General features: G+C 43.8%; 1 protein-coding gene across 8 annotated transcripts in view; it reads left to right on the forward strand.

Annotated features, from left to right (window-relative positions):
• The window catches only part of LOC132401280 (derlin-2-like), a 95,300-nt gene that overhangs the window by 17,751 nt on the left and 52,424 nt on the right, over positions 1–25,125 (forward strand). For all 8 annotated transcript variants that reach the window (XR_009514537.1, XM_059983347.1, XM_059983346.1 and 5 more), the window contains 2 exons: positions 14,097–14,162; positions 20,309–20,382. Coding sequence is in view for 7 of the 8 variants with exons in the window: in XM_059983346.1 (XP_059839329.1) it covers positions 14,097–14,162; positions 20,309–20,382 (140 nt within the window). In the remaining variant the exon portion in view is untranslated. The remainder of the gene's footprint in view (positions 1–14,096; positions 14,163–20,308; positions 20,383–25,125) is intronic.

The following is a 25,125-nucleotide window of genomic DNA, read 5'->3' on the forward strand; positions in this document are numbered from 1 at the left end:
AGAATTTGTGGCTGGACTTGAAAGGGCTGTTCACTCACGATCCCTGTGCAATCTGACAGACCTTGAGCAGTTTTATGAAGAAGAATGGGGGGAAAATTGCAGTGTCCAGATGTGCAAAGCTGATAAAGCCCTATCCACACAGACTCAAAGCTGTTATTGCTGTCAAAGGTACATCTTCTAAACACTAATTTGAAGGGGGTGCAATCAATTATTTTGTGTTCTATATTTGTAATTAATTTAGATTTTTTATATATGTGCGTTTGCCTAAATATATACCACCAACTTTCATATCATATGTAGACCTAGTAAGCATATGTCGAATACTCATGTCCAAGTCATTAATTTCACAAACAGCGAAGCTCTCTGCATCAATCTCTTTTGTATACCTCTAATGCCCGAGTTATAATCAGGAAAACGTACTTCCTACACTACCCTCTACTTCCCATCACTAAGCTAATCTTGGATTTAATTAGCCAGCTGCCTTGAATCCCATGCACCTTGACCTTCTGCTCAGGCCTACCATGCTGGACGTTGTTTAGACCGAGCAAAAATGAATGGAAGTGCTGGAATGTACGGTTCTGGGATCTTCGGTTGACATGGGTGCAGGGCCTCTGTCTATCATCTGTATTTGCAATACTGTACCCTACTGGGACAGAACTTGCTCATCTCACTCTTACTGTTCTTTATTTTCTTATTACTGCAAAGTAATAAAATCATTACCTTGGCAGTGTCCTAGGCCGAAACATCTTCAGCTTGACTTCTGTCAGAAGGGGAAATGTTTGCTGCTAATTCCACAGTGTTTACTACTCAAATAATAAAAGTGCTCATTTCCACGTAGCCATGAGTTGTGAAGTTCTTCCCCTCCACCATCAGCTTTCCGAATGGACCATAAACACTACCTCACTTTTTGCTCTCTCTCTGCAAAACCTATTTAATATACCTCTTGTAGCTTACTGTCGTTTTTTCTGTATTGCTGTGTACTACTTCTGCAAAGCAGCTTGGCACCACCCAGACAAAGCAGTTTGATTGATTGACAGCACGTTGTAGGGAGGCACAGCATAGGGTTACAAGTGAAAATGCACTATGGTGCATTACCAAAGCTGTGATTGAAAACATCAATCCGTTCTGAAGGACGTGGATCAATCCTGAAATTTCTCTGCCAAGTCCTTTTGCTATTCTAACTTCACTCTACTGGTCTCCTGTTCTGGCTCTTCTTAGCTGACAGATTGCTAGGGGGTTACCTTCATCAATTAGTATATGATTTTATTTCTTTAAAGATCATCCATTACCCAAATTGGTTTATTGGTTCATAAACAAGTTGCTACAATTAATCATGTACATAATTGTACAAGGTATGCAAAGTGAAAATATGATGTACCTGATGTTAGTCGATGGTTAAGCAGCAGTGAAACTGCAGTTTCCTCCTTGAAAGTATGAAACCATACTTCTAGTACTCTTGGCAGTCCAAGAATAGTATTAGTTCTGCCTCATTTCGATAACCACCTGCTTAGATGCCTTATTCTGTGGGTTGTTTATTGAACCATGTTCATCGCTATTCAAATGACTTAACGGATTTAATGCACAAGGACCACTATGAAAAGCTTCTTGATGCACTGTCTGTCAGGAGGAATACTTCCCTTATCTCTGGACATGCTTTTACAATACTGTCATTCGAACCCCCTTGTGAGGATATTCCTGATTCACATCTTAATATTTCATCTGTCTGCACCTCTACTTCCTCAAAAGTTTGCGAAGATTCAGCATGACATCTAAAACTTGGTCAAACATCTATAAATGTGAAGTGGAGAGTATATTGACCAGCTGCATCACAGCCTAGAATGCTTTTGAATGGAAAATAATACAAAAAGTCCTGGTTATGTCCCGCTCAATCACAAGTAAAGCCTTTCCCACCATTGAGCACAGAGAGTCATAGAAAAGTACAGCACAGAAACGGGTCCTTTGGCCATTCTAGTCCATTCCAAAAACATTTAAACATCGATCTACACTGGGACTACAGCCCTCCATACCCCTACCATCCATGTACCTATCCAAAATTAGGAATCGGCTTGCATGAACCACTTGTGCTGGCAGCTTGTTCCACACTCTCATGACCCTCTGAGTGAAGAAGTTTCCCCTCGTGTTCCTCTTAAACTTTTCACCTTTTATCCTTAGCCCGTGATCTCTGATTGTAGTCCTACCCAACCTTAGTGGAAAACGCCTGCTTGCATTTACCCTATTATGGCCCTCATAACTTTATATGCCTCTATCAAGTCTCTTCTCAATCTTCTACATTCAACCTTTCCTTATAACTCAGGTCTGCCAGACCCAGCAACACCCTTGTAAATTTTCTCTGTACTCTTCAGAACAGAATCAGATTTATTATCAATGGCATGTGTTAACTTGGCAGAGAGAGAGAGATGAGATCATAAGACATAGGAGCAGAATTAGGCCATTCCATCCTGGCTGATCCTGGATCCCAGTCAACCCCATATACCTGCCTTCTCACCATAACCTTTACCCTGACCAATCAGGAAACGATCAACTTCCACCTTAAATATACACATAGTCTTGGCCTCCACTGCAGTCTGTGGCAGAGCACTTCACAGATTCAATACTCTCTGGCTTAAAAAAATCCTCCTTACCTCTGTTCTAAATGGTCGCCCCTCAACTTTGAGGCTGTGCCCTCTGGTTCTGGATGCCCCCACCATGGGAAACATCCTCTCCACATCCACCCTATCTAGTCCTTTCAACATTTGGCAGGTTTCAATTAGATCCCTCTGCATTCTTCTAAATTCCAGTGAGTACTCCTCATGTTAAGCTCTTCATTTCCGGAATCATCCTTGTGAACCTCCTTTGGACTCGCTCCATTGGCAGCACATTCTTTCTGAGATATGGGGCCCAAACTGTTGACAATACTCTGTGCGGCCTGAGTAGTGCCTTATAAAGCCCCAGCATCATCTCCTTGCTTTTATATTCTATTCCCCTTGAAGTAAATGCTAACATTGCATTTGCCTTGTTTACCACAAACTTGACCTGTGAATTAACCTTCTCAGAGTCTTGTACGTCCCTTCTGCACCTCTGATGTTTGAACCTTCTCCCCATTTAGATAATAGTCCACACTACTGTTCCTTTTACCAAAATGCATTATCATACTTTTCCAACAGTGTATTCCATCTGCCACTTTTTTGCCCATTCTTCCAATTTGTCTAAGTCCTGCTACAATCGCATTGCTTCCTCAGCACTACCTACCCCTCCACCTATTTTTGTATCATCCGCAGGCTTTGCCACAAAGTCATGAATGCCATTGACTAACATTGTGAAAAGCAGTGGTCCCGATACTGACCCCTGAGGCTCACCACAGGTCACTGGCAGCCAACCAGAAAAGCCCCTTTTATTCCCACTCGCTGCCTCCTGCCTGTCAGCCATTCTGCTATCCATGCCAGTATCTTTCCTGTAATGCCATAGGATTTTATCTTGTTGACAGCTTGGTATGTGGCACCTTATCAAATGCCTTCTGATTGATACTTTATTGATCACAAAAGAAATTAGTGTCACAGTAGCATTGCAAGTGCACAGATTACAAACATTAGAAGAGAAGAAAGAATTAAAAAGAAACAAGTTGCCTCAAACAGTCGAACAGGAGGAAGTCATCAATTCTGCTATAAGTTGACTCATTATTGAGCTTAATGGCCGAGGGTAAGAATGTCCTTTTTGGAGCAGTACTGTTGTCTTAGTCTGTTACTAAAAGTGCGCCTCTGTTCAGCCAAGGTGGCTTGTGGAGGGTGAAAAACGTTGTCCAGAATTGCAGGATTTTCCATAGGGTACTTGGTTCCACCACAGCCTCCAGTGTGTCCAGTTTGACTCCTCTAACAGAGCCAGCCTTTCTGATCAGTTTATTGAGCCTGTTGGCATCACCCGTTGATGCCATTGCCGCAACACATCACCATATAAAAGATTGTACTGGCGACAAGAGACTGGTAGAACATGTGAAGGAGAGGCCTGCATCCCTCAGTTTCCTCAGGAAGTGGAGTAACTCTGGCCCTCCTTGTACACGGCCTCTGTGTTGGTCATCCACGTGCAGCCATGAGTAGGTCCTCAGCACCTCATATCGCCACCATCAGTAGTAACGGAGCAGTGCAGGCTTCGTCTTCCTAAAGTCCACCACCATCTCCTTTGTCTTGCTGTTGCTGAGCTGCAGATGATTCAGCTCGCACAAAGTCCTCCACCAGGGCCCTGTACTCATCCTCCTGTCCTCCCTTTAGGCACCCAACGATTGCTGGCTCATCGGAGAACTTCTGCAGATGACATGACTCAGTGTTGTACCTGAGGTATACAGGGTAAACAGCAAGGAAGCCAGTACAGTCCCCCTGTGGGGCCCCAGTTTATAGCCATGTCATGACGTGCAGTGCAATACATGATAATATAGAACGAAAAAAGTAAATCAATTACCGTAAATATGTCTAGAAATAGATTTAAAATAGTGTGAAACAGAACTGATACTTATTTTAAAAATAGGTGAGTTAGTGTTTGAGTTCCAATGTCTGTTTAGGAATTGGATGGCAGAATGGAGGAAGCATTTGCTGAATGGCTGAGAGTGCACCTTCAGGCTGCTATGCCACCTTCCTGATGTTAATAATGAGAAGAGGGACTGTTCTGGGTGATGGGGGTCCTAAATAATGGACACACCTTTCTGAGGCACCGCTGCTTGAAGGTGTCTTGGATATTATGGAGACTAGTACCCAAGATGGAGCTGACTAATTTTCACAACTTTCTGTAGCATCATTTGCTCCTGTGCAATGGACCCCCCCCCCCCCCCCCCCATGCCAGACAGTGATGCAGCCGATCAGAATGCTCTCCACGGTACAGCTACACAAGTTTATATTTAGTTCAATCTCTTCAAACTCCTGGTGAAATATCGCCACTGTTCTGCTGCCTTTACAGCTGCATCGATATGTTGGGACCAGGTTAGATCCTCAGAGATCTTGCCACCCAGGAACCTGAAACTGCTCACTCTCTCCACATCTGATCCCTCTGAGGATTGCTTCATGTTCCCTCGTCTTACCCTTCCTATAGTCCACAAGCAGCTCGCTCATCTTATCGGCAGTAAGTGTAAGCACTCAACTCACTGGTACATCTGCCTGGCAGGCCAGGCAGCATCTGTGGAAAAGAGTACAGTTGACGTTTTGGGCCGAGAGTCTTCATCAGGACTGAAGGGAAAAAACGAGTCAGAGTAAGAAGGTGGGGGAGGGATGGAAGAAACACAGGGTGACAGATGAAACCAGGAGGGGTGGTGAAGAGCTGGGAAGTTGATTGGTGAAAGAAGTGCAAGGCGAGAGAAGGGGAAATCTGACAGGAGAGGACAGAAGGCCATGAAAGATTGAAAAGGGGAAGGAGCACCAGAAGGAGGTGATGGGGAGGTAAGGAAATAAAGGTGAGAGAGGGGAATGGGAGAGCTTAACCGGAAGTTTGAGAAATTAGGTTAGAGGCCACACAGATGGAATCTAAGGCGCTGCTCCTCCAACCTGAGTGTGGCCTCATTTGGAATTAATTTAGATCACTTTGTAGAGAACTGTTTTTCACTTGGTATATAAGAGTCTTTTTCTGTTGATCAGTGTCAAAAAAGCCAAATTAAATCCACAATCATCTAAGGGGGGGGGGGGTTAATTTTTTATTGCTACTGTATATTCATCCAGTCTGTCTGTTCATGTACCTGTTAAATGCCTTTTAAATCATAAAATGTTTTGTAGAAGAAGGCCTTTTTGGCCCAAACAGTTAAGCCTGCCAAAGGGTTTCTCCAGTATTCAATCCCAAACCATTACAGATTCTTCAAATGCTCATTCATGCAACTTAAAGTTTCTCCTTCTGTTACCCTTGTTGGAGCAAACCCTCGTCAGGTTGGAGGGTTGTGACTTGTGGTGTCCCACAAGGATCTGTTCTGGGACCTCTACTTTTCGTGATTTTTATTAACGACCTGGATGTGGGGGTAGAAGGGTGGGTTGGCAAGTTTGCAGATAATACAAAGGTTGGTGGTGTTGTGGATAGTGTAGAGGCAGATACATTAGTGAAACTTAAGAGACTACTAGACAGGTATGTGGAGGAATTTAAGGTGGGGGGTTATATGGGAGGCAGGGTTTGAGGGTTGGCACAACATTGTGGGCTGAAGGGCCTGAAGTACTATTCTATGTTCTGTGCAAATTACAGCCATCCAATGATGCTGTTTTGTGGGGAAGAGACCAATACTTCCTCCATGACTGATGTTGCTACCAAGTGGGGTGGATTGTGCTCTTCCACCTTGTCTAAACATCGAACTTTACACAGGTGAATCTTTCCTTGGGCTCCTTTGTTCTGAAGAAAACACTTTCAAAATGTAGCACTTTCCATGACTCTAATGCTGTTGCTCTGAAATATTAAATCTCTGCCCTCTGTAACATTATCACATTCTCATAAAGTTGGCTCCTTTGTACCATAGAGTCTGTACTGACACCTGCTTACACTTAATCCTATATTAATCACCTTCATTTCTCACAAACCTCCCTTCACTCACACAGCAATTTACAGCGCCTGATTAAGCTTGCAGACTGCACAGCTTTGGGCTGTGGGTGTGAGGTAGTGTCTGTGAGCCACCCTCTGCTGGAATGTGTGTACTGATCGGAGCTCTGCTGCGCCCTTCCAGGTGCTACTCGACCTTCCTTCTGTGGTATTCTGTGCACGCATCCCACTTGGAGACGAGAGATGCTGGAATCTGAGGTAACCTGAAAAGTGCTGCAGGAGATCAGTGGGTCAGGAAGCTTCTATAGAGGGAAATGGACGGTTTCTTGGAACGTCAGCTGTCCATTTCCCTCATAGATAGCTGGCCCACCCAGCTCCCTTTCTATATTCTACACTCAGTAGCCACTTTAATAGGTACAAGAATGTGGTTATCTGCTGCTCAGTGTTAGATGTGTTAGGAGACAGTCTGCACACCATTCTTTTAACACAGTTATTCCAGTTACTGTCGCCTTCTTAGAACCATAGAACATTACAGCACAGAAACAGGCCTTTTGGCCCTTCTTGGCTGTGCCAAACCATTTTTCTGGCTAGTCCCACTGACCTGCACCGGGGCCATATCCCTCCATACCCCTCTCATCCATGTACCTGTCCAAGTTTTTCTTAAATGTTAAAAGTGAGCCCGCATTTACCACTTCATCTGGCAGCTCATTCCACACTCCCAACACTCTGTGTGAAGAATCCCCCCCCCACCCCCAATGTTCCCTTTAAACTCCCCCCCCCCCCTTCACCCTTAACCCATGTCCTCTGGTTCTTTTCTCCCCTGGCTTCAGTGGAAAAAGCCTGCTTGCATTCACTCTATCTATACCCATCATAATTTTATATACCTCTATCAAATCTCCCCTCATTCTTCTACGCTCCAGGGAATAAAGTCCTAACCTATTCAATCTGTCTCTGTAACTCAGTTTCTCAAGTCCCGGCAACATCCTTGTATACCTTCTCTGCACTCTTTCAACCTTATCAATATCTTTCCTGTAATTTGGTGACCAAAACTGTACACAATACTCCAAATTCGGCCTCACCGATGCCTTATACAACCTCAGCATTACATTCCAACTCTTCAGTATTTTGATTTATAAAGGCCAATGTACCAAAAGCTCTCTTTACTACCCTATCTACCTGTGACACCACTTTTAGGGAATTTTGTATCTGTATTCCTAGATACCTCTGTTCTACTGCACTCCTCAGTGTCCTACCATTTACCTTGTATGTTCTACCTTGGTTTGTCCTTCCAAAGTGCAATACCTCACACTTGTCTGTATTAAACTCCATCTGCCATTTTTCAGACCATTTTTCCAGCTGGTTCAGATCCCTCTGCAAGCTTTGAAAACCTTCCTCACTGTCCACTACACCTCCAATCTTTGTATCATCATCAAATTTTCTGATCCAATTTGCCACATTATCATCCAGATCATTGATATAGATGACAAATAACACTGGACCCAGCACTGATCCCTGTGCACACCACTAGTCACAGGCCTCCACTCAGAGAAACAATCCTCCACTCTCCGACTTCTCCCATTGAGCCAATGTCTAATCCAATTTACTACCTCACCATGTATACTCGCGACTGAATCTTCATAACTAACCTCCCATGCGGGACCTTGTCTAAGGCCTTACTGAAGTCCATATAGACAACATCCATTGCCTTCCCTTTATCCACTTTCCTGGTAACCTCCTAGAAACACTTAAATAGATTTGTTAAACATGATCTACCATGCAGAAAGCTGTGTTGACTCTCCCTAATAAGTCCCTGTCCATCCACTTGTAGAACCTATCTCTTGGTACTCCTTCCAATAATTTGCCTACTACAGACGTCAAACTTACCGGCCTATAATTTCCTGGATTACTTTTTGAGCCTTTTTTAAACAACGGAACAACATGAGCTATCCTCCAACCCTCCGGCAGCTCACCCGTAATACTGACATTTTAAGTATATCTGCCAGGGCCCCTGCAATTTCAGTACTAGTCTCCTTCAAGGTCCAGGGGAATACCCTGTCAGGTCCTGGGGATTTATCTAATCTGATTTGCCTCAAGATAGCCAGCACCTCCTCCTCTTCAATCTGTTCCATGACCTCACTACCTGTTTGCCTCATTTCCATTGACTCCATGCCAGTTTCCTTAGTAAATACAGACACAAAAAAACCATTTAAGATCTCCCCCATTTCTATTGGTTCTATACATAGCCACCCTGATCTTCAAGAGGACCAATTTTATCCCTCACTATCCTTTTGCTCGCAATATACCTGTAGAAGCTCTTTGGATTATCCTTCACCCTGACTGCCAAACCACCCTCATGTCTTCTTTTAGCCCTCCTGATTTCTTTCTTAAGTATTTTCTTACTCTTTTTATACTCCTCAAGCATCTTATTTCCTCCTTGTTGCCTATACATGTTATACATCTCTCCTTCTTTATCAGAGTTCCAATATCCCTCAAGAAACAAGGTTCTTTATTCTTATTCGTTTTGCCTATAACTCTGACAGGAACATACAAACTCTGCACTCTCAAAATTTCTGCTTTGAAGGCGTCCCACTTACCAATCACATCCTTCCCAGAGAACAACCTGTCCAATCCATGCTTTTTAGGTCCTTCCTCATTTCTTCAAATTTGGCCTTTTTCCAGCTTAGACCTGGTCCTCGGGTTGAGGTTCTATCTTTATCCATGATCAAGTTGAAACCAATGGTGTTATGATCCTGACAGGATATTTCCCAGGACCTTAAGGGAAGTTTGTGTAGAAATAGCAGGAGCTCTGATGGAGATCTTTAAGATGTCATTAGAAATGGGGATTGTGCCGGAGGATTGGCGTATTGCTCATGTGGTTCCATTGTTTAAAAAGGGTTCTAGAAGTAAGCCTAGCAATTATAGACCTGTCAGTTTGACATCAGTGGTGGGTAAATTAATGGAAAGTATTCTTAGAGATAGTATTAATAATTATCTGGATAGACAGGATCTGATTAGGAGTAGCCAGCATGGATTTGTGCGTGGAAGGTCATGTTTGACAAACCTTATTGAATTTTTAGAAGAAGTTACGAGGAATGTTGACGAGGGTAAGGCAGTGGATGTAGTCTATATGGACTTCAGCAAAGCCTTTGACAAAGTTCCACATGGAAGGTTAGTTAAGAAGGTTCAGTCATTAGGTATTAATGCTGGAGTAATAAAATGGATTCAACAGTGGCTAGATGGGAGATGCCAGAGAGTAGTGGTGGATAATTGTTTATCGGGATGGAGGCCGGTGACTAGCGGGGTGCCTCAGGGATCTATTTTGGGCCCAATGTTGTTTGTAATATACATAAATGATCTGGATGATGGGGTGGTAAATTGGATTAGTAAGTATGCCGATGATACTAAGGTAGGAGGTGTTGTGGATAATGAGGTGGGTTTTCAAAGCTTGCAGGGAGACTTATGCTGGTTAGAAGAATGGGCAGAACGTTGGCAGATGGAGTTTAATGCTGAGAAGTGTGAGGTTCTACATTTTGGCAGGAATAATCCAAATAGAACATACAGGGTAAATGGTAGGGCATTGAGGAATGCAGAGGAACAGAGAGATCTAGGAATAACAGTGCATAGTTCCCTGAAGGTGGAGTCTCATGTAGATAGGGTGGTGAAGAAGGCTTTTGGAACGCTGGCCTTTATAAATCAAAGCATTGAGTACAGAAGTTGGAATGTAATGTTAAAATTGTACAAGGCATTGGTAAGGCCAAATTTAGAATATTGTGTGCAGTTCTGGTCACCGAATTATAGGAAAGATATCAATAAATTAGAGAGAGTGCAGAGACGATTTACTAGGATGTTACCTGGGTTTCAGCACTTAAATTACAGAGAAAGGTTGAACAAGTTAGGTCTCTATTCATTGGAGCGTAGAAGATTGAGGGGGGATTTGATCGAGGTATTTAAAATTTTGAGAGGGATAGATAGAGTTGACGTGAATAGGCTGTTTCTATTGAGAGTAGGGGAGATTCAAACGAGAGGACATGATTTGAGAGTTAGGGGGCAGAAATTTAAGGGAAACACGAGGGGGTATTTCTTTACTCAGAGAGTGATAGCTGTGTGGAATGAGCTTCCTGTAGAAGTAGTAGAGGCCAGTTCAGTTGTGTCATTTAAGGTAAAATTGGATAGGTATATGGACAAGAAAGGAGTGGAGGGTTATGGGCTGAGTGCGGGTAGGTGGGACTAGGTAAGATTAAGAGTTCGGCACGGACTAGGAGGGCCGAGATGGCCTGTTTCCGTGCTGTGATTGTTATATGGTTATATGATCACTGGAACCAAAGTGTTCCCCTGCAGACACTATCATCATCTGCCCGAACTCGTTTCCTAATAGATCTAATATTACATCCTCCCTAGTTGGTACATCTATATATTGATTTAGAAAACTTTCCTGAACACATTTCATAAACTCTAACCCATCGAGACCTTTAACAGTATGGGAGTCCCAATCAATGTGTGGAAAATTAAAATCCCCTACAATCACAACTTTCTGTCTCCTGCAGTTGACTGTTATCTCTCTGCAGATTTGCTCCTCCAATTCTCACTGACTATTGGGTGGTCCATAATACAACCCTATTAATGTGGTCATACCTTTCCTGTTTCTCAGCTCCACCTTCTGAGCTTCTGAGCTTTATGCACCGAGTTGACCGCGTCTGCGTGCTTTATGCACTGAGTTGATGATGTGATTGGCTGATTAGATATTTCTCATTCAATATTTGCAAGTGTGCAGGTGTACTGAATGAAGTGGTGACCGAGTGTGTATGTAACTATAGAGCGTGTTATGTGTGGATGAATATTCTACGATTCCTTTGATACTCTGTACTTCTTGACAGGACCATTTATTTTAGATTCCATTCTCTTCCCCAGGTGGATCACCTCACTTCTATGTTGATGTAACCAGTCCATGGATATCTTCCTCACTATAAATCCTGGTTGCAATTTCAGTATTCTCAGGCTGTGTCCACACTAGACCAGATAATTTTGACAACGCCGGTTTCACGTAAAAATGATAGGCATACACACCAAGCGATTTTAAAAATACCTCCGTCCACATTAAAAGGGGTATTTGGGCGAATCTCCTCCTCCTGCGCATGCACACGACACAGCTACAGAAAATGAGCGACACGTTTGGTGTCGAATCTCGCTGTGAAAGTGCACATTTGTGCAGTTACAGACTAGAAAAACTTAAAAGGAAATTGCCAAACGATGGATGGCTGTTGGTTCTTGTGCGGGAGGACTTTAAAAAAACAAATACTGGAGCGTAGGGCGGTAACTGACAGGGAGTTCATGGACAGTAGAAACTGGCTGACGATGAACATTGAAAAACTGACTAAATCTGTTGCATTAATAAAGCAGTTTGTCAAATGTATGAAACATGTCTACATCAGTATTATCTTGTATTTCCACACAATGTTGCAATAGGCTGTTACACATCTATTGTCAGAGAAGTAGGTAAACCACCTTCATACAAGCAAGGACAGAAAACAGGGCAAAGTGAGTATTCAGTAAGTTATGGGCCAATGTATTTGGTGAGTACATTTCTAACTCTTCTGGCATCAGTCTCGTTGCCGTTTGTTCTGAAATTGTTAGGTTGCGTTCAGGAAAACAATGAAATGCTGCGCTGCCATCACCATCTGTTCTGGCACATCATGACAGGATTTTCAGAAATCTCCGGTTACCCCATCCACACTACTCTGCCCAATCAACGTTTTCAAATTTACACACTCTGGAGGGAGTTCTAGAAAATGCTGTTTTCAGGGGAGGAAAACACCATTTCAGTGTGGACGGAGGGTCAAAACGAAGAGAAAAAGCTTCGCTTACTGATGTATCTGGTCTAGTGTGGACGTAGCATCAGTCTGCTTCTTTAAATGATTGTCCTACATTAGAACATAGAATAGTACAGCACAGTACAGGCCCTTCGGCCAACAATGTACCGACCCTAAAACCCTGCCTCCCATATAACCCCCAACTTAAATTCCTCCATATACCTGTCTAGTAGTCTCTTAAATTTCACTGGTGTATCTGCCTCCACCACTGACTCAGGCAGTGCATTCCATGCACCAACCACTCTCTGAGTAAAAAATCTTCCTCTAATATCCCCCTCTTCCCTTACCTTAAAGCCATGATCTCTTTTACTGAGCAGTGGTGCCCTGGGGAAGAGGCACTGGCTGTCCACTCTGTCTATTCCTCTTAATATCTTGTATACCTATATCATGTCTCCTCTCATCCTCCTTCTCTCCAGAGAGTAAAGCCCTAGCTCCCTTAATCTCTGACCATAATGCATACTCTCTAAACCAGGCAGCATCCTGGTAAATCTCTTCTGTACACTTTCCAATGCTTCCACATCTTTCCTATAGTGAGGCGACCAGAACTGGACACAGTACTCCAAGTGTGGCCTAACCAGTGTTTTATAGAGCTGCATCATTACCTCATGACTCTTAAACTCTATCTCTTGACTTATGAAAGCTAACACCCCATAAGTTTTCTTAATTACCCTATCTACCTGTGAGGCAACTTTTAGGGATCTGTGGACATGTACCCCCAGATCCCTCTGCTCCTCCACACTCCCAAGTATCCTGCCATTTACTTTGTACTCTGCCTTGGAGTTTGTCCTTCCAAAGTGTACCACCTCACACTTCTCCGGGTTGAACTCCATCTGCCACTTCTCAGCCCACTTCTGCATCCTATCAATGTCTCTCTGCAAACTTCGACAGTCCTTTACACTATCTACAACACCACCAACCTTTGTGTCGTCTGCAAACTTGCCAACCCACCCTTTTACACCCACATTCAGGTCGTTAATAAAAAATCACAAAAAGTAGAGGTCCCAGAACCGATCCTTGTGGGACACCACTAGTCACAACCCTCCAATCTGAATGTACTCTCTCCACCACAACCCTTTGCTTTCTGTAGGCAAGGCAATTCTGAATACATCTGGCCAAATTTCCCTGGAGTCCACGCCTTCTGACTTTTTGAATAAGCCTACCGTGTGGAATCTTATCAAATGCCTTACCTTCACAAAATCCAAAAACTGGGAACTCATTTTCCTAAGCTCAGTGGCAAACCTCTGTGACCGTTACTGTTTACTTCCACCCACTGAGCCAATTCTTTTGGATTTGTGAACCTTAGCTTTTCTTAACCACTTATCATTTGAAATTTTGTGAGAGTCTACAATGTGGTTGATTAACAACAGATTACTTTTGAATTGGGATGTAGTTAATGATGACAATATTCTTGAATACGGATGATTGGGTAAATTCCTGTCAATCAAGGTCGATGAACACAATGGCTGAATAACTCACACTAAATGCTGGAGGAACTCAGCAGGCCAGGCAGCATCTATGGAAAAGAGTACAGTCATTTCAGCAGGACTGTGGCCGAGATTGATTCTTCACCACTCAGCACTTTCGTGACTTTACTGATGCAGTTGCCATTGTTTCCTCTGTTCTTAATTATTTCCGAGTGAATTAATTTTATTGGAGGAAAGCTTTAAGTCTGAGCTTTTGTTCGTGAAGCTGTGCATTGTGTTGAGATAATGCAGTAAATTCTCACTTGTCTTTTCACAGCAACTGGAGTTCATTACCCCTTTTCAGCTGTACTTCAACCCCGATCTAATCATCAAGAGGTATCAAGTAAGTTGTAAAATATTTTATCCCACAATTAATAATGCAGTGACCAAAGTTTATTTGTCAGTATTAGTACTGCTATCCGTATCAGTAGAATAAGCCTGGGGGGGCTAGAGAGCCAATGGCTCCTGTTTACTTCAGAGTCTTAGAATTATAGAGCTCAGAAACCAGCATTACGTCCCTGCACCCATTCATACGAATCCCATTGAGTCCGCAGCCTGTCATAAGGCACAGGAGCACAATGAGGCCATTCAGCCCAGCAAGTCTATTGCATCATTCCATAATGGCTGATCCTAGATCCCACTTAACCCCATACACTTCCGTTCTCGCCACATCCTTTGAAGCCAACTGATCAGGAAATGATCCACTTCCACCTTAATCATAAGCATGAACTTGGCCTCCACAGTCTGTGGCGGGGTATTCCACAGATTTACCACTCTCTGGCTTAAAAAAATTCTTCCTTATCTCTGTTCTAAAGGGTCGCCCCCTCAATTCTGAGGTTGTGCCCTCTGGTTCTGGATACCCCCACCATAGGAAACATCCTCTCCACAGCCACCCTATCTAGTCCCTTCAACATTCGGTAGGTTTCAATGAGATGCCCCCGCATTCTTCTAAATTCCAGCGAGTACAGGCCCAAAGCTGCCAAATGCTCCTTATACATTAACCCCTTCAGTCCCAGAATCATCCCCATGAACCTCCTCTGGACTCTCTCCAATGACAACACATCCTTTCTGTGATATGGGGCCAAAAACTGTTGACAATACACCCAAGTGCAGCCTGACTAGTGTCTTATAAAAGCTCAGCATTATCTCCTTGCTTTTCTATTCTATTCCCCTTGAAATTAGTGCCAACATTGCATTTGCCTTCTTTACCACAGACTCAACCTGTAAATTAACCTTCTGGGAGTCTTGTACAAGGACTCACAGGTCCCTCTACAGTGCTGATGTTTGAACCTTCTCCCCATTTAGATAATAGTCTGCACTATTGTTCCTTTTACCAAAATGCATCATCATACATTTCCCAACACTGTATTCCATCTGCCTCTTTTTTGCCCATTCTTCCAATTTGTCTAAGTCCTGCTGCAATCGCATTGCTTCCTCAGCACTACCTACCCCTCCACCTATCTTCGCATCATCTCCAGACTTTGCCACCAAGTTGTCAATTCCATTATCTGAATCATTAACAAACAATGTGAGAAGTAGTGGTCCCAATACTGACCCCTTCAGGAACACCACTAACCACTTCTCAGCCCATTCCTCCAACTGGTCCAAATCCCTCTGCAAGCTTTGAAAACCTTCCTAGCAGTCCACTACAGCTCCAATCTTTGTATCATCAGCAAATTTGCTGATCCAATTTACCACATTATCATCCAGATCATTGATATAGATGACAAATAACACTGGACCCGGCACTGATTCCTGTGGCACACCACTAGTCACAGGCCTCCACTCAGAGAAACAATCCTCCACTACCACTCTCTGACTTCTCCCATTGAGCCAATGTCTAATCCAATTTACTACCTCTCCATGTATACCTAGTGACTGAATCTTCCTAACTAACCTCCCATGCGGGACCTTGTCAAAGGCCTTACTGAAGTCCATGTATACAACATCCACTGCCTTCCCTTCATCCACTTTCCTGTAACTTACTTGAAAAACTCTAATAGATTGGTTAAGCACGACCTACCATGCACAAAGCCATGCTGACTTTTTCTAATAAGTCCCTGTCTATCCAAATACTTGTAGATCCTATCTCTTAGTACTCCTTCCAATAATTTACCTACTACTGACATCAAACTTACCGGCCTATAATTTCCTGGCTTACTTTTTGAGCCTGTTTTTAAACAACGGAACAACATGGGCTATCCTCCAATCCTCCAGCACCTGACCCGTGGATGTCAACATTTTAAATATTTCTGCTAGGGCACCCTGCAATTTCAACACTAGTCTCCTTCAAGGTCCGAGGGAATACCCTGTCAGGTCCTGGGGATTTATCTACTCTGATTTGCCTCAAGACAGCAAGCACCTCCTCCTCTTAAATCTGTATAAGTTCCGTGACTTCACTACTTGTTTGCCTAATTTCCATAGATTCCATGCCAGTTTCTTTAGTAAATACAGATGCAAAAAACCCATTTAATATCTCTCCCATTTCTTTTGGTTCCAGACATAGCCGACCAGTCTGATCTTCAAGAGGACCAATTTTATCCCTTACTATCCTTTTGCTCTTTACATACCTGTAGAAGCTCTTTGGATTATCCTTCACCCTGACTGTCAAACCACCCTCATGTCTTCTTTTAGCCCTCCTGATTTCTTTCTTAAGTATTTTCTTACTCTTTTTATACTCCTCAAGCACCTTATTTGCTCCCTGTTGCCTATACATGTCATACATCTCTCTCTTCTTATCAGATTTCCAATATCCCTCGAGAACCAAGGTTCCTTATTCTTATTCACTTGGCCTTTAATCCTGACAGGAACATACAAACTCTGCACTCTCAAAATTTCTCCTTTGAAGGCCTCCCAATTACCAATCACATCCTTGCCAGAGAACAACCTGTCCAATCCATGCTTTTTAGATCCTTTCTCATTTCTTCAAATTTGGCCTTTTTCCAGTTTAGAACTTCAACCCGAGGACCAGATCTATCTTTATCCATGATTAAGTTGAAACTAATGACGTTATGATCACTAGAACCAAAGTGTTCCCCTACACACACTTCCGTCACCTGTCCTAACTCATTTCCTAATAAGAGATCTAATATTGCATCCTCCCTAGTTGGTACCTCTATATATTGATTTAGAAAACTTTCCTACACATTTCACAAACTCTAACCCATCGAGACCTTTAACAGTATGGGAGTCCCTTGCAATGTGTGGAAAATTAAAATCCCCTACAATCACAACTTTCTGTCTCCTGCAGTTGTCTGTTATCTCTCTGCAGATTTGATCCTCCAATTCTCGCAGACTATTCGGTGGCCTATAATACAACCCCATTAATGTGGTCATTCCTGTTCCTCAGCTCTACCCATATGGCCTCAGTAGACAAGCCCTCTAATCTGTCCTGTCGAAGCACTGCTGTAATATTTTCCCTGACTAGCAATGCCACCCCTCCCACCCTTCATCCCTCTGCCGCTATCACGTCTGAAACATCGGAACCCTGGAACATTGAGCCGCCAGTCCTGTCCCTCCTGTAGCCAAGTTTCACTAATGGCTACAATGTCATAATTCCATGTGTCAATCCAGGCCCTCAGCTCGTCTGCCTTTCCCACAATACTCCTCGCATTGAAATATACACACCTCAGAAGATTAATACCACCACACACAACCTTACTATTTGTGACTTTGCATGAAACTTTAACATCCTTTATTTTCACCCCCGTTCCACTATCTACTCTGGCACTCTGGTTCCCATCCCCCTGCAAATCTAGTTTAAACCCTCCCCAATAACACGAGCAAACCTCCCTGTCAGTATATTGATCCCCTTGTAGTTCAGGTGTAACCCGTCTCTCTTGTACAGGTCCCACCTGCCCCAGAAGAGCTCCCAATAATCTAGAAACCTGAAACCCTGTTCCCTACATCAGTTCCTCAGCCACGTGTTCATCCTCCAGAGCATCCTATTCTTACCCTCACTGGCACGTGGCACAGGGAGCAATCTGGAGATTACCACCCTCGAGGTCCTGCTTTTCAACTTCCTACCAAGCCCTCTATACTCACTCTTCAGGACCTCCTGACTCTTTCTACCTATTTCATTGGTACCAATGTGTACCACGTCATCCGGCTGATCACCCTCCCACCTCAGAATGCTGTGCACGCGATCAGAGACATCCCTGACCCTGGCACCCGGGAGGCAACAAACCATCCGGGAGTCTCTGTCATGACCACAGAATCTCCTGTCTGTACCCCTGACTATAGAGTCCCCTATCACTACCGCTCTCCTCTTCTTCCTCCCTCCCTTCTGCACTGCAGAACCGGACTCAGTGCCAGAGATCCGGCTGCTGCAGCTTGTCCCAGGTAAGTCATCCCCCACCAACAGTATCCAAATCGGTATACCTGTTTTGGAGGGAAATGGCCACAGGGGAACCCTGCTCTGCCTGCCCTTTCCCCTTCCCTCGCCTGATGGTAACCCAGTTACCTGTGCCCTGTACCTTAGGTGTAACTACCTCTTGGAAGCTACTATCTATAAACTCCTCATTCTCCCGAATGATCCGGAGGTCATCCAGCTCCTGCTCCAGTTCCCTAACGCAGTCTGTTAGGAGCTGCAGCTGGATGCACCTTGCAGGTATCGTTGTCAGGGACACCAGGGGTCTCCCTGACTACCCACATCCTGCAAGAGGAGCATTCCAGCATCCTGCCTGGCGTATTCTCTAGTCTGAACAAAAAAAAAGAGGAAAACAGAAGCTTACCGGAACCTACCCTCGCCTCTGCCTGATTGAGCCAAAGCCGACCCACTCTGACGTGGCCGCTGTATATGGTGGTCTTTCTTTTAAATCTCGGCGCGCCTGCGCAGTAGAGCCTCTTTTCCCCGATCAGTTAAAGAAAAACGACCTTCCCTCCACGATGCTTCAGTCTCCCACTCTCAGCCGCTTGCTTCGATCGAAAATAATCTAGATTGTTCATATAAATTACAACCAGCAATGGACCCAGCACGGATTGCTGCCTTACTCCACAGGTCACAGGCCTCCAGTCAGAGAGGCAGCCGTTTACTTCCTCTCTCTGGCTTCTCCCACAAAGCCAATGTCTAATCCAATTTACTACCTCATCTTGAATGCCGATGACTGACCCGCCTCTCATGCGGGACCTTTGCTAATGTCCATGCAGACAAAATCTACTGCCTTTCCTTCATCAACTTTCCCGGTAATTTCCTTGAAAAACTCAAAAGGATTGGTTTAACATGACTTCCCATCACGAAGCATGCTGATTGTCCCACATCAGTCCATGTCTATCCAAATACCCAGTCCCTTAGAATACCTTCCAATAACTTTCCTACTAATGATGTCAGGATCACTGGCCTATTATTTCCTGGTTTACTTTCAGAGCCTTTCTTAAACAGTGTAACAACATTGCCTATCCTCCAATCCTCCGGTACCTCACCTGTTGCTAAGGATGAGTTTAATATATCTGCTGGGACCCCATCAATTTCTGAACTTGCCTCGTGCAGGGTCCCAGGGAACACCTTGTCAAGCCCTGGGGATTTATCTGCCCAAACTTGCCTCAAGACAGTGGCCAAGTCTGTGGGTATGTTTAAGGCGGAAGTTGATAGTTTCATGATTGGTCAGGGCATCAGATGATATGGCAAGAAGGCAGGTATATGGTGTTTAGTAGGATCTGGGGTCATTCATGATGAAATGGAGGAGCAAACTTGATGGGCTGAATGGCATAATTGTGCTCCTAGGTCTTATGGTCTAAATAACAAGCCGGATAGACAAAGGACAATCAGTGGACATTGTGTAATTCTTTTTGCATTGCATGTTAATGATTTGGACGACAGAACTGATGACTTTGTTGCAAAGTTTCTGGACGATACGAAGATAGGTGGAGGGCAGACAGTTTTGAGGAATTGGAGAGGCTGCAGAAGGACTTTGATTAAGAGAATGGGCAAAGAAGTGGCAGATGAAATACAGTGTCGGGAATTGTATGGTAGAAGAAATGAAAGGGTAGACTATTTTCTAAATGGAGAGAAAACCCAAAACTCTGAGGAGCAAAGGAATTTGGGAGACTTGTGCAGAATTCCCTAAAGGTTTATTTGTAGGTTGAATTGGTGGTGAGGAAAGCAAATGCAACGTTCACATTCATTTTGAGAGGACTAGAATACAAAAGCAAGGAGGTAACGTTGAGGTTTTATAAAGCACTGGTGAGACCTCACTTGGAAGACTGTGAGCAGTTTGGACCCCTTATCTAAGAAGGGATTGGAGAGGGTCCAAAGGAGGTTCACGAAAATGATTCTGGGATTGAAACGCTTGTCATATGAAGAGCGTTTGATGGCATTTAACCCTAGGTAATTTCTAAAGTGAGTACATGCTCGGCACAGCATTGTGGGCCGAAGGGCCTGTATTGTGCTGTAGGTTTTCGGTGTTTCTAACCTCCCATAACTGCAGTGTTCTGAGATTGATCTACATATTTTACTTGTGTTTTTAATTAATTTATCTCATTTTGTTACAGGTTTGGAGACTGCTGACCAATTTTCTTTTTTTTGGCCCCCTGGGATTTAGCTTTCTGTTCAATATGGTCTTTCTGTATCCTTTTGTCAGTGATGGATAGGAATGTCAAATGAACTGAACTTAAAAAAAAAATCCCAAACTGACTGAACTGGTGATTTTTAGAACAATACTTTTGCAAAGCCAAACATGAACTGAGGGTTTTAGGGCTATCACAGAGCTGTATTTTACTGCACCGTATTGTTCGTAAGATGCTACGAGCCAAATTTAGTGAACATCCGAACAGTGTACAGGCAGTCCCCAGGTTATAAACGAGTTCCATTGCTGTGTCCATCTTTAAATTGGATTTGTAGGTAAGTCAGAACAGGTACATCTGGTATTATTTAGTGTCAGTCAAATGTTTGTCTTAGTATATAGTATATATTTTACCTTTCTATGCGTATAAAACACTTGAAACATATGTATTTCAATAATTAAACCACTGCGTTGCTTAGTAATAATTGTAGCTTAGATTCTATGGAGAGAGTGCAGAGAAGATTTACAAGGATATTTACTGGATTGGAGAGCGTGCCCTATGAGAATAGATTGAGTGAACTCGGCCTTTTCTCCTTGGAGTGACGGAGGATGAGAGGCGACCTGACAGAGGTGTACAAGATGATGAAAGGCATCGATCAAGTGGATACCCAGCACAATTATCTCTACTACCAAAATGACAATGCATTTTCCAACATTGTATTTCATTTGCCACTTTCTTGTCCATTCTCCTAATCTGTCCAAGTCCTCACACTACCTGCCCCTCCACCAATCTTTGCATCATCTGCAATCTTGGGGACAAAGCCATCTATTCCATCATCTAAATTATTGATATTTGGCATCAAAAGAAGCGGTCCCAACACTGACCCCTGCAGAACACCACTAGTCACTGGCAGTCAACCAGAAAAAGATCCTTTTATTCCCACTCACTACCTCCTACCAATCAGCCAATGCTCTAACCATGTTAGTAACTTTCCTGCAATACCATGGGCTCTTAACTTGGTAAGCAGTCTCATGTGTGGCACCTTAACAAAGGCCTTCTGAATGTCCAAATATAAAACACCCCCTTTATAAATCTTACTTGTAATCTCCTTAAAGAATTCCAACAGTTACATCAGGTAAGATTTTCCCTTAAGGAAACCATGCTGATTTTGTACTTTCTTGTCCAATGACACTAAGTAATAAGTACTTGACTGCAACATCTTCCCAACTATGGAGGTCAGGCTAACTGGTCTATAATTTCCTTTCTGCAAGAGTGGAGTGACATTTGCAATTTTCCAGTCCCCTGACACCATGCTGGAGTCCAATGATTTTTGGACAATAGACAATAGGTGCAGAAGTAGACCACTTGGCCCTTTGAGCCTGCACCACCATTTTGAGATCATGGCTGATCATCTACTATCAATACCCGGTTCCTGCCTTGTCCCCATATCCCTTGATTCCCCTATCCATAAGATACCTATCTAGCTCCTTCTTGAAAGCATCCAGAGAATTGGCCTCCACTACCTTCTGAGGCAGTGCATTCCAGAACCCCACAACTCTCTGGGAGAAGAAGTTTTTCCTTAACTCTGTCCTAAATGATCTACTCATTCTCAAACCATACCCTCTGGTACTGGACTCTCCCAGCATCTGGAACATATTTCCTGCGTCTATCTTGTCCAATCCCTTAATAATCTTGTGTTGCAATCAGATCCCCTCTCAATCTCCTTAATTCCAGCATGTCCAAGCCCAGTCTCTCTAACCTCTCTGCGTAAGACAGTCCAGACATCCCAGGAATTAACCTTGTGAACCTACGCTGCACTTCCTCTACAGCCAGGATGTCCTTCCTTAACCCTGGAGACCTAAACTGTACACAATACTCCAGGTGTGGTCTCACCAGGGCCCTGTACAAATGCAAGAGGATTTCCTTGCTCTTGTACTCAATTCCCTTTGTAATAAAGGCCAACATTCCATTAGCCTTCTTCACTGCCTGCTGCACTTGCTCATTCACCTTCAGTGACTGATGAACAAGGACTCCAAGATCTCTTTGTATTTCTCCCTTACCCAACTCTACACCGTTCAGATAATAATCTGCCTTCCTGTTCTTACTTCCAAAGTGGATAACCTCACACTTATTCACATTAAACGTCATCTGCCAAGTATCTGCCCACTCACTCAGCCTATCCAAGTCACCCTGAATTCTCCTAACATCCTCGTCACATGTCACACTGCCACCCTGCTTAGTATCATCAGCAAATTTGCTGATGTTATTCTCAATGCCTTCATCTAAATCGTTGACGTAAATCGTAAACAGCTGTGGTCCCAATACCGAGCCCTGTGGCACCCCACAAGTCACCACCTGCCATTCTGAGAAACACCCATTCACCGCTACCCTTTGCTTTCTATCTGCCAACCAGTTTTCTATCCATGTCAATGTCTTCCCCCCCAATGCCATGAGCTTTGATTTTACCCACCAATCTCCTATGTGGGACCTTATCAAATGCCTTCTGAAAATCGAGGTACAGTACATCCACTGGATCTCCCTTGTCTAGCTTCCTGGTTACATCCTCGAAAAACTCCAATAGATTAGTCAAGCATGATTTGCCCTTGGTAAATCCATGCTGGCTTGGCCCAATCCTATCACTGCTATCTAGATATGCCACTATTTCATCTTTAATAATGGACTCTAGCATCTTCCCCACTTCTGATGTTAGGCTGACAGGTCGATAGTTCTCTGTTTTCTTCCTCCCTCCTTTCTTAAAAAGTGGGATAACATTAGCCATTCTCCAACCCTCAGGAACTGATCCTGAATCTAAGGAACATTGGAAAATGATTACCAATGCATCTGCAATTTCCAGGGCCGCCTCCTTTAGTACCCTAGGATGCAGACCATCTGGACCTGGGGATTTGTCAGCCTTCAGTCCCATCAGTCTACTCATCACTGTTTCCTTCCTAATGTCAATCTGTTTCATTTCCTCTGTTACCCTATGTCCTTGGCCCATCCATACATCTGGGAGGTTGCTTCTGAAAGATGAATTCCTCCACAACTCTACCACTACCCCTTTCAGAACTCTCGGGCACAGTTCATCTGGTCTGGGTGACTTGTGTATCCTTGGGGTTTCTGTGCACCTTCTCCCTTGTAACAGCAACTGCATTCACTTCACACACTATAACATCTGGCCACTGCTCATGCCTTCCAGAGTGAAGACTAATGCAAAATGCTCATTGAGTTCACAAACAAGAGAAAATCTGCAGATGCTGGAAATCCAAGCAACATTCCAAAACATCGACTGTACTTTTTTTCCATAGATGTTGTCTGGTCTGCTGAGTTCTTCCAGCATTTTGTGTGTGCTACTGATTTAGTTAATCTGCCATTTCTTTGTCCCCCGCATTATCCCTCTGGCCTCATCTTCTAGTAGTCCTATATCCACTGTCATCTCTTTTTTAAAGATCAAAATCAGGTTTATTATCACCAGCATGTGCAGTGAAATTTGTTAATGTAACAGCAGCAGTTGATTGCAATACATAGTTTCAAAAGTAGGTTACATGGGCAGCACAACATTGTGGACCAGAGGGCCTGTAATGTGCTGTAGTTTTCTATGTTTCTGTTATCTTCTCACTCTCCTGTACAAGCTGAAGGTCATCCAGCTGCTGCTCCAGATCCCTAACACGGTCTTCAAGGAGCTGCAGGCGGATGCATTTCACGCAGATGTTGTTCCCCGGGAGACTCTGGTTGTCCAGGTCTCCAACATCTGGCATGAAGAACTCACAATGGCCATTTACTACACTAATTACAGCAAGAGACTGAAAAAAGGGAACCTTAACAGAAACGCACTGAGCTAATGCCTGTTCTAAGCCAAAGCCTGACACTTCTCCCCTCTCCACGAGCCCACTCCCAACAGTGGCTGCCCCACTTGTCCCTTCTGCACTTTGATTTCCTGCTGCTGCTTGGGCCTCTGGAACGTCCGTGGCTATCTTGTGAACAAGTGTTGCTGACCTGCGAAAAACCTCAACACAGTCAGGCCACAGTATTGAGCCCCACATCTCAGAAAGGATTGTCATTGGAGAGAGTCCAGAAGAGGTTCATGAGGATGATTCTAGGAGTTAGGGGGTTGATGTATGAGAAATTTTTGGCAGCTTTGAGCCTGTACTCACTGGAATTTAGAAGGGGGCATCTCATTGAAACAAACTGAATGTTGAAGGGACTAGATAGGGTGGATGTGGAGAGAATGTTTCCAGTGCTGGAGGTATCCAGAACTGGAGGGGACAGCCTCAAAATTGAGGAGCGACCTTTTAGCCAGAGAGTAGTGACTGTGGACAGCTCTGCCACAGACTGCAGTGGAGGCCAAGTCCGTGGGTATACATAAGGCAGAAATTGAAATTTTCCTGATCAGTGAAGGCATTGAAGGATACGGCAAGAAGGCAGGTGTATGGGATTGAGTGGGATCCAGGATCAGCCATGATAGAATGGTGGAGCAGACTTGATGGGCTGAATGACCTCATTCTGCTCCAATGTCTTATGGAAAGTGTGTGGTAAATAGCAAGATCTTTAGGAGCACTGATGTAGAGAGATCTTGGAGTACAGGTCCATAGGTCCCTGAAAATTGACAGGATGGGAAAGAATTCTGGCTTCACTTATCAGCTTCCAGCTTGTCCTCCTTCCCAACTCCACCTTTTTATTCTAGTGACTTCCTGTCCAGTCTTGATGAAGGTCTCGGCCTAAAACGTTGACTGTTCATTCATTTCCAAGATGACGCCTAACCTGCTGAGTTCCTCCAGTATTTTGTGTGTGATACATGCTGGCCTTCA

Source organism: Hypanus sabinus, chromosome 10, assembly GCF_030144855.1.
Source record: "Hypanus sabinus isolate sHypSab1 chromosome 10, sHypSab1.hap1, whole genome shotgun sequence".
NCBI classification, from domain to species: domain Eukaryota; kingdom Metazoa; phylum Chordata; class Chondrichthyes; order Myliobatiformes; family Dasyatidae; genus Hypanus; species Hypanus sabinus.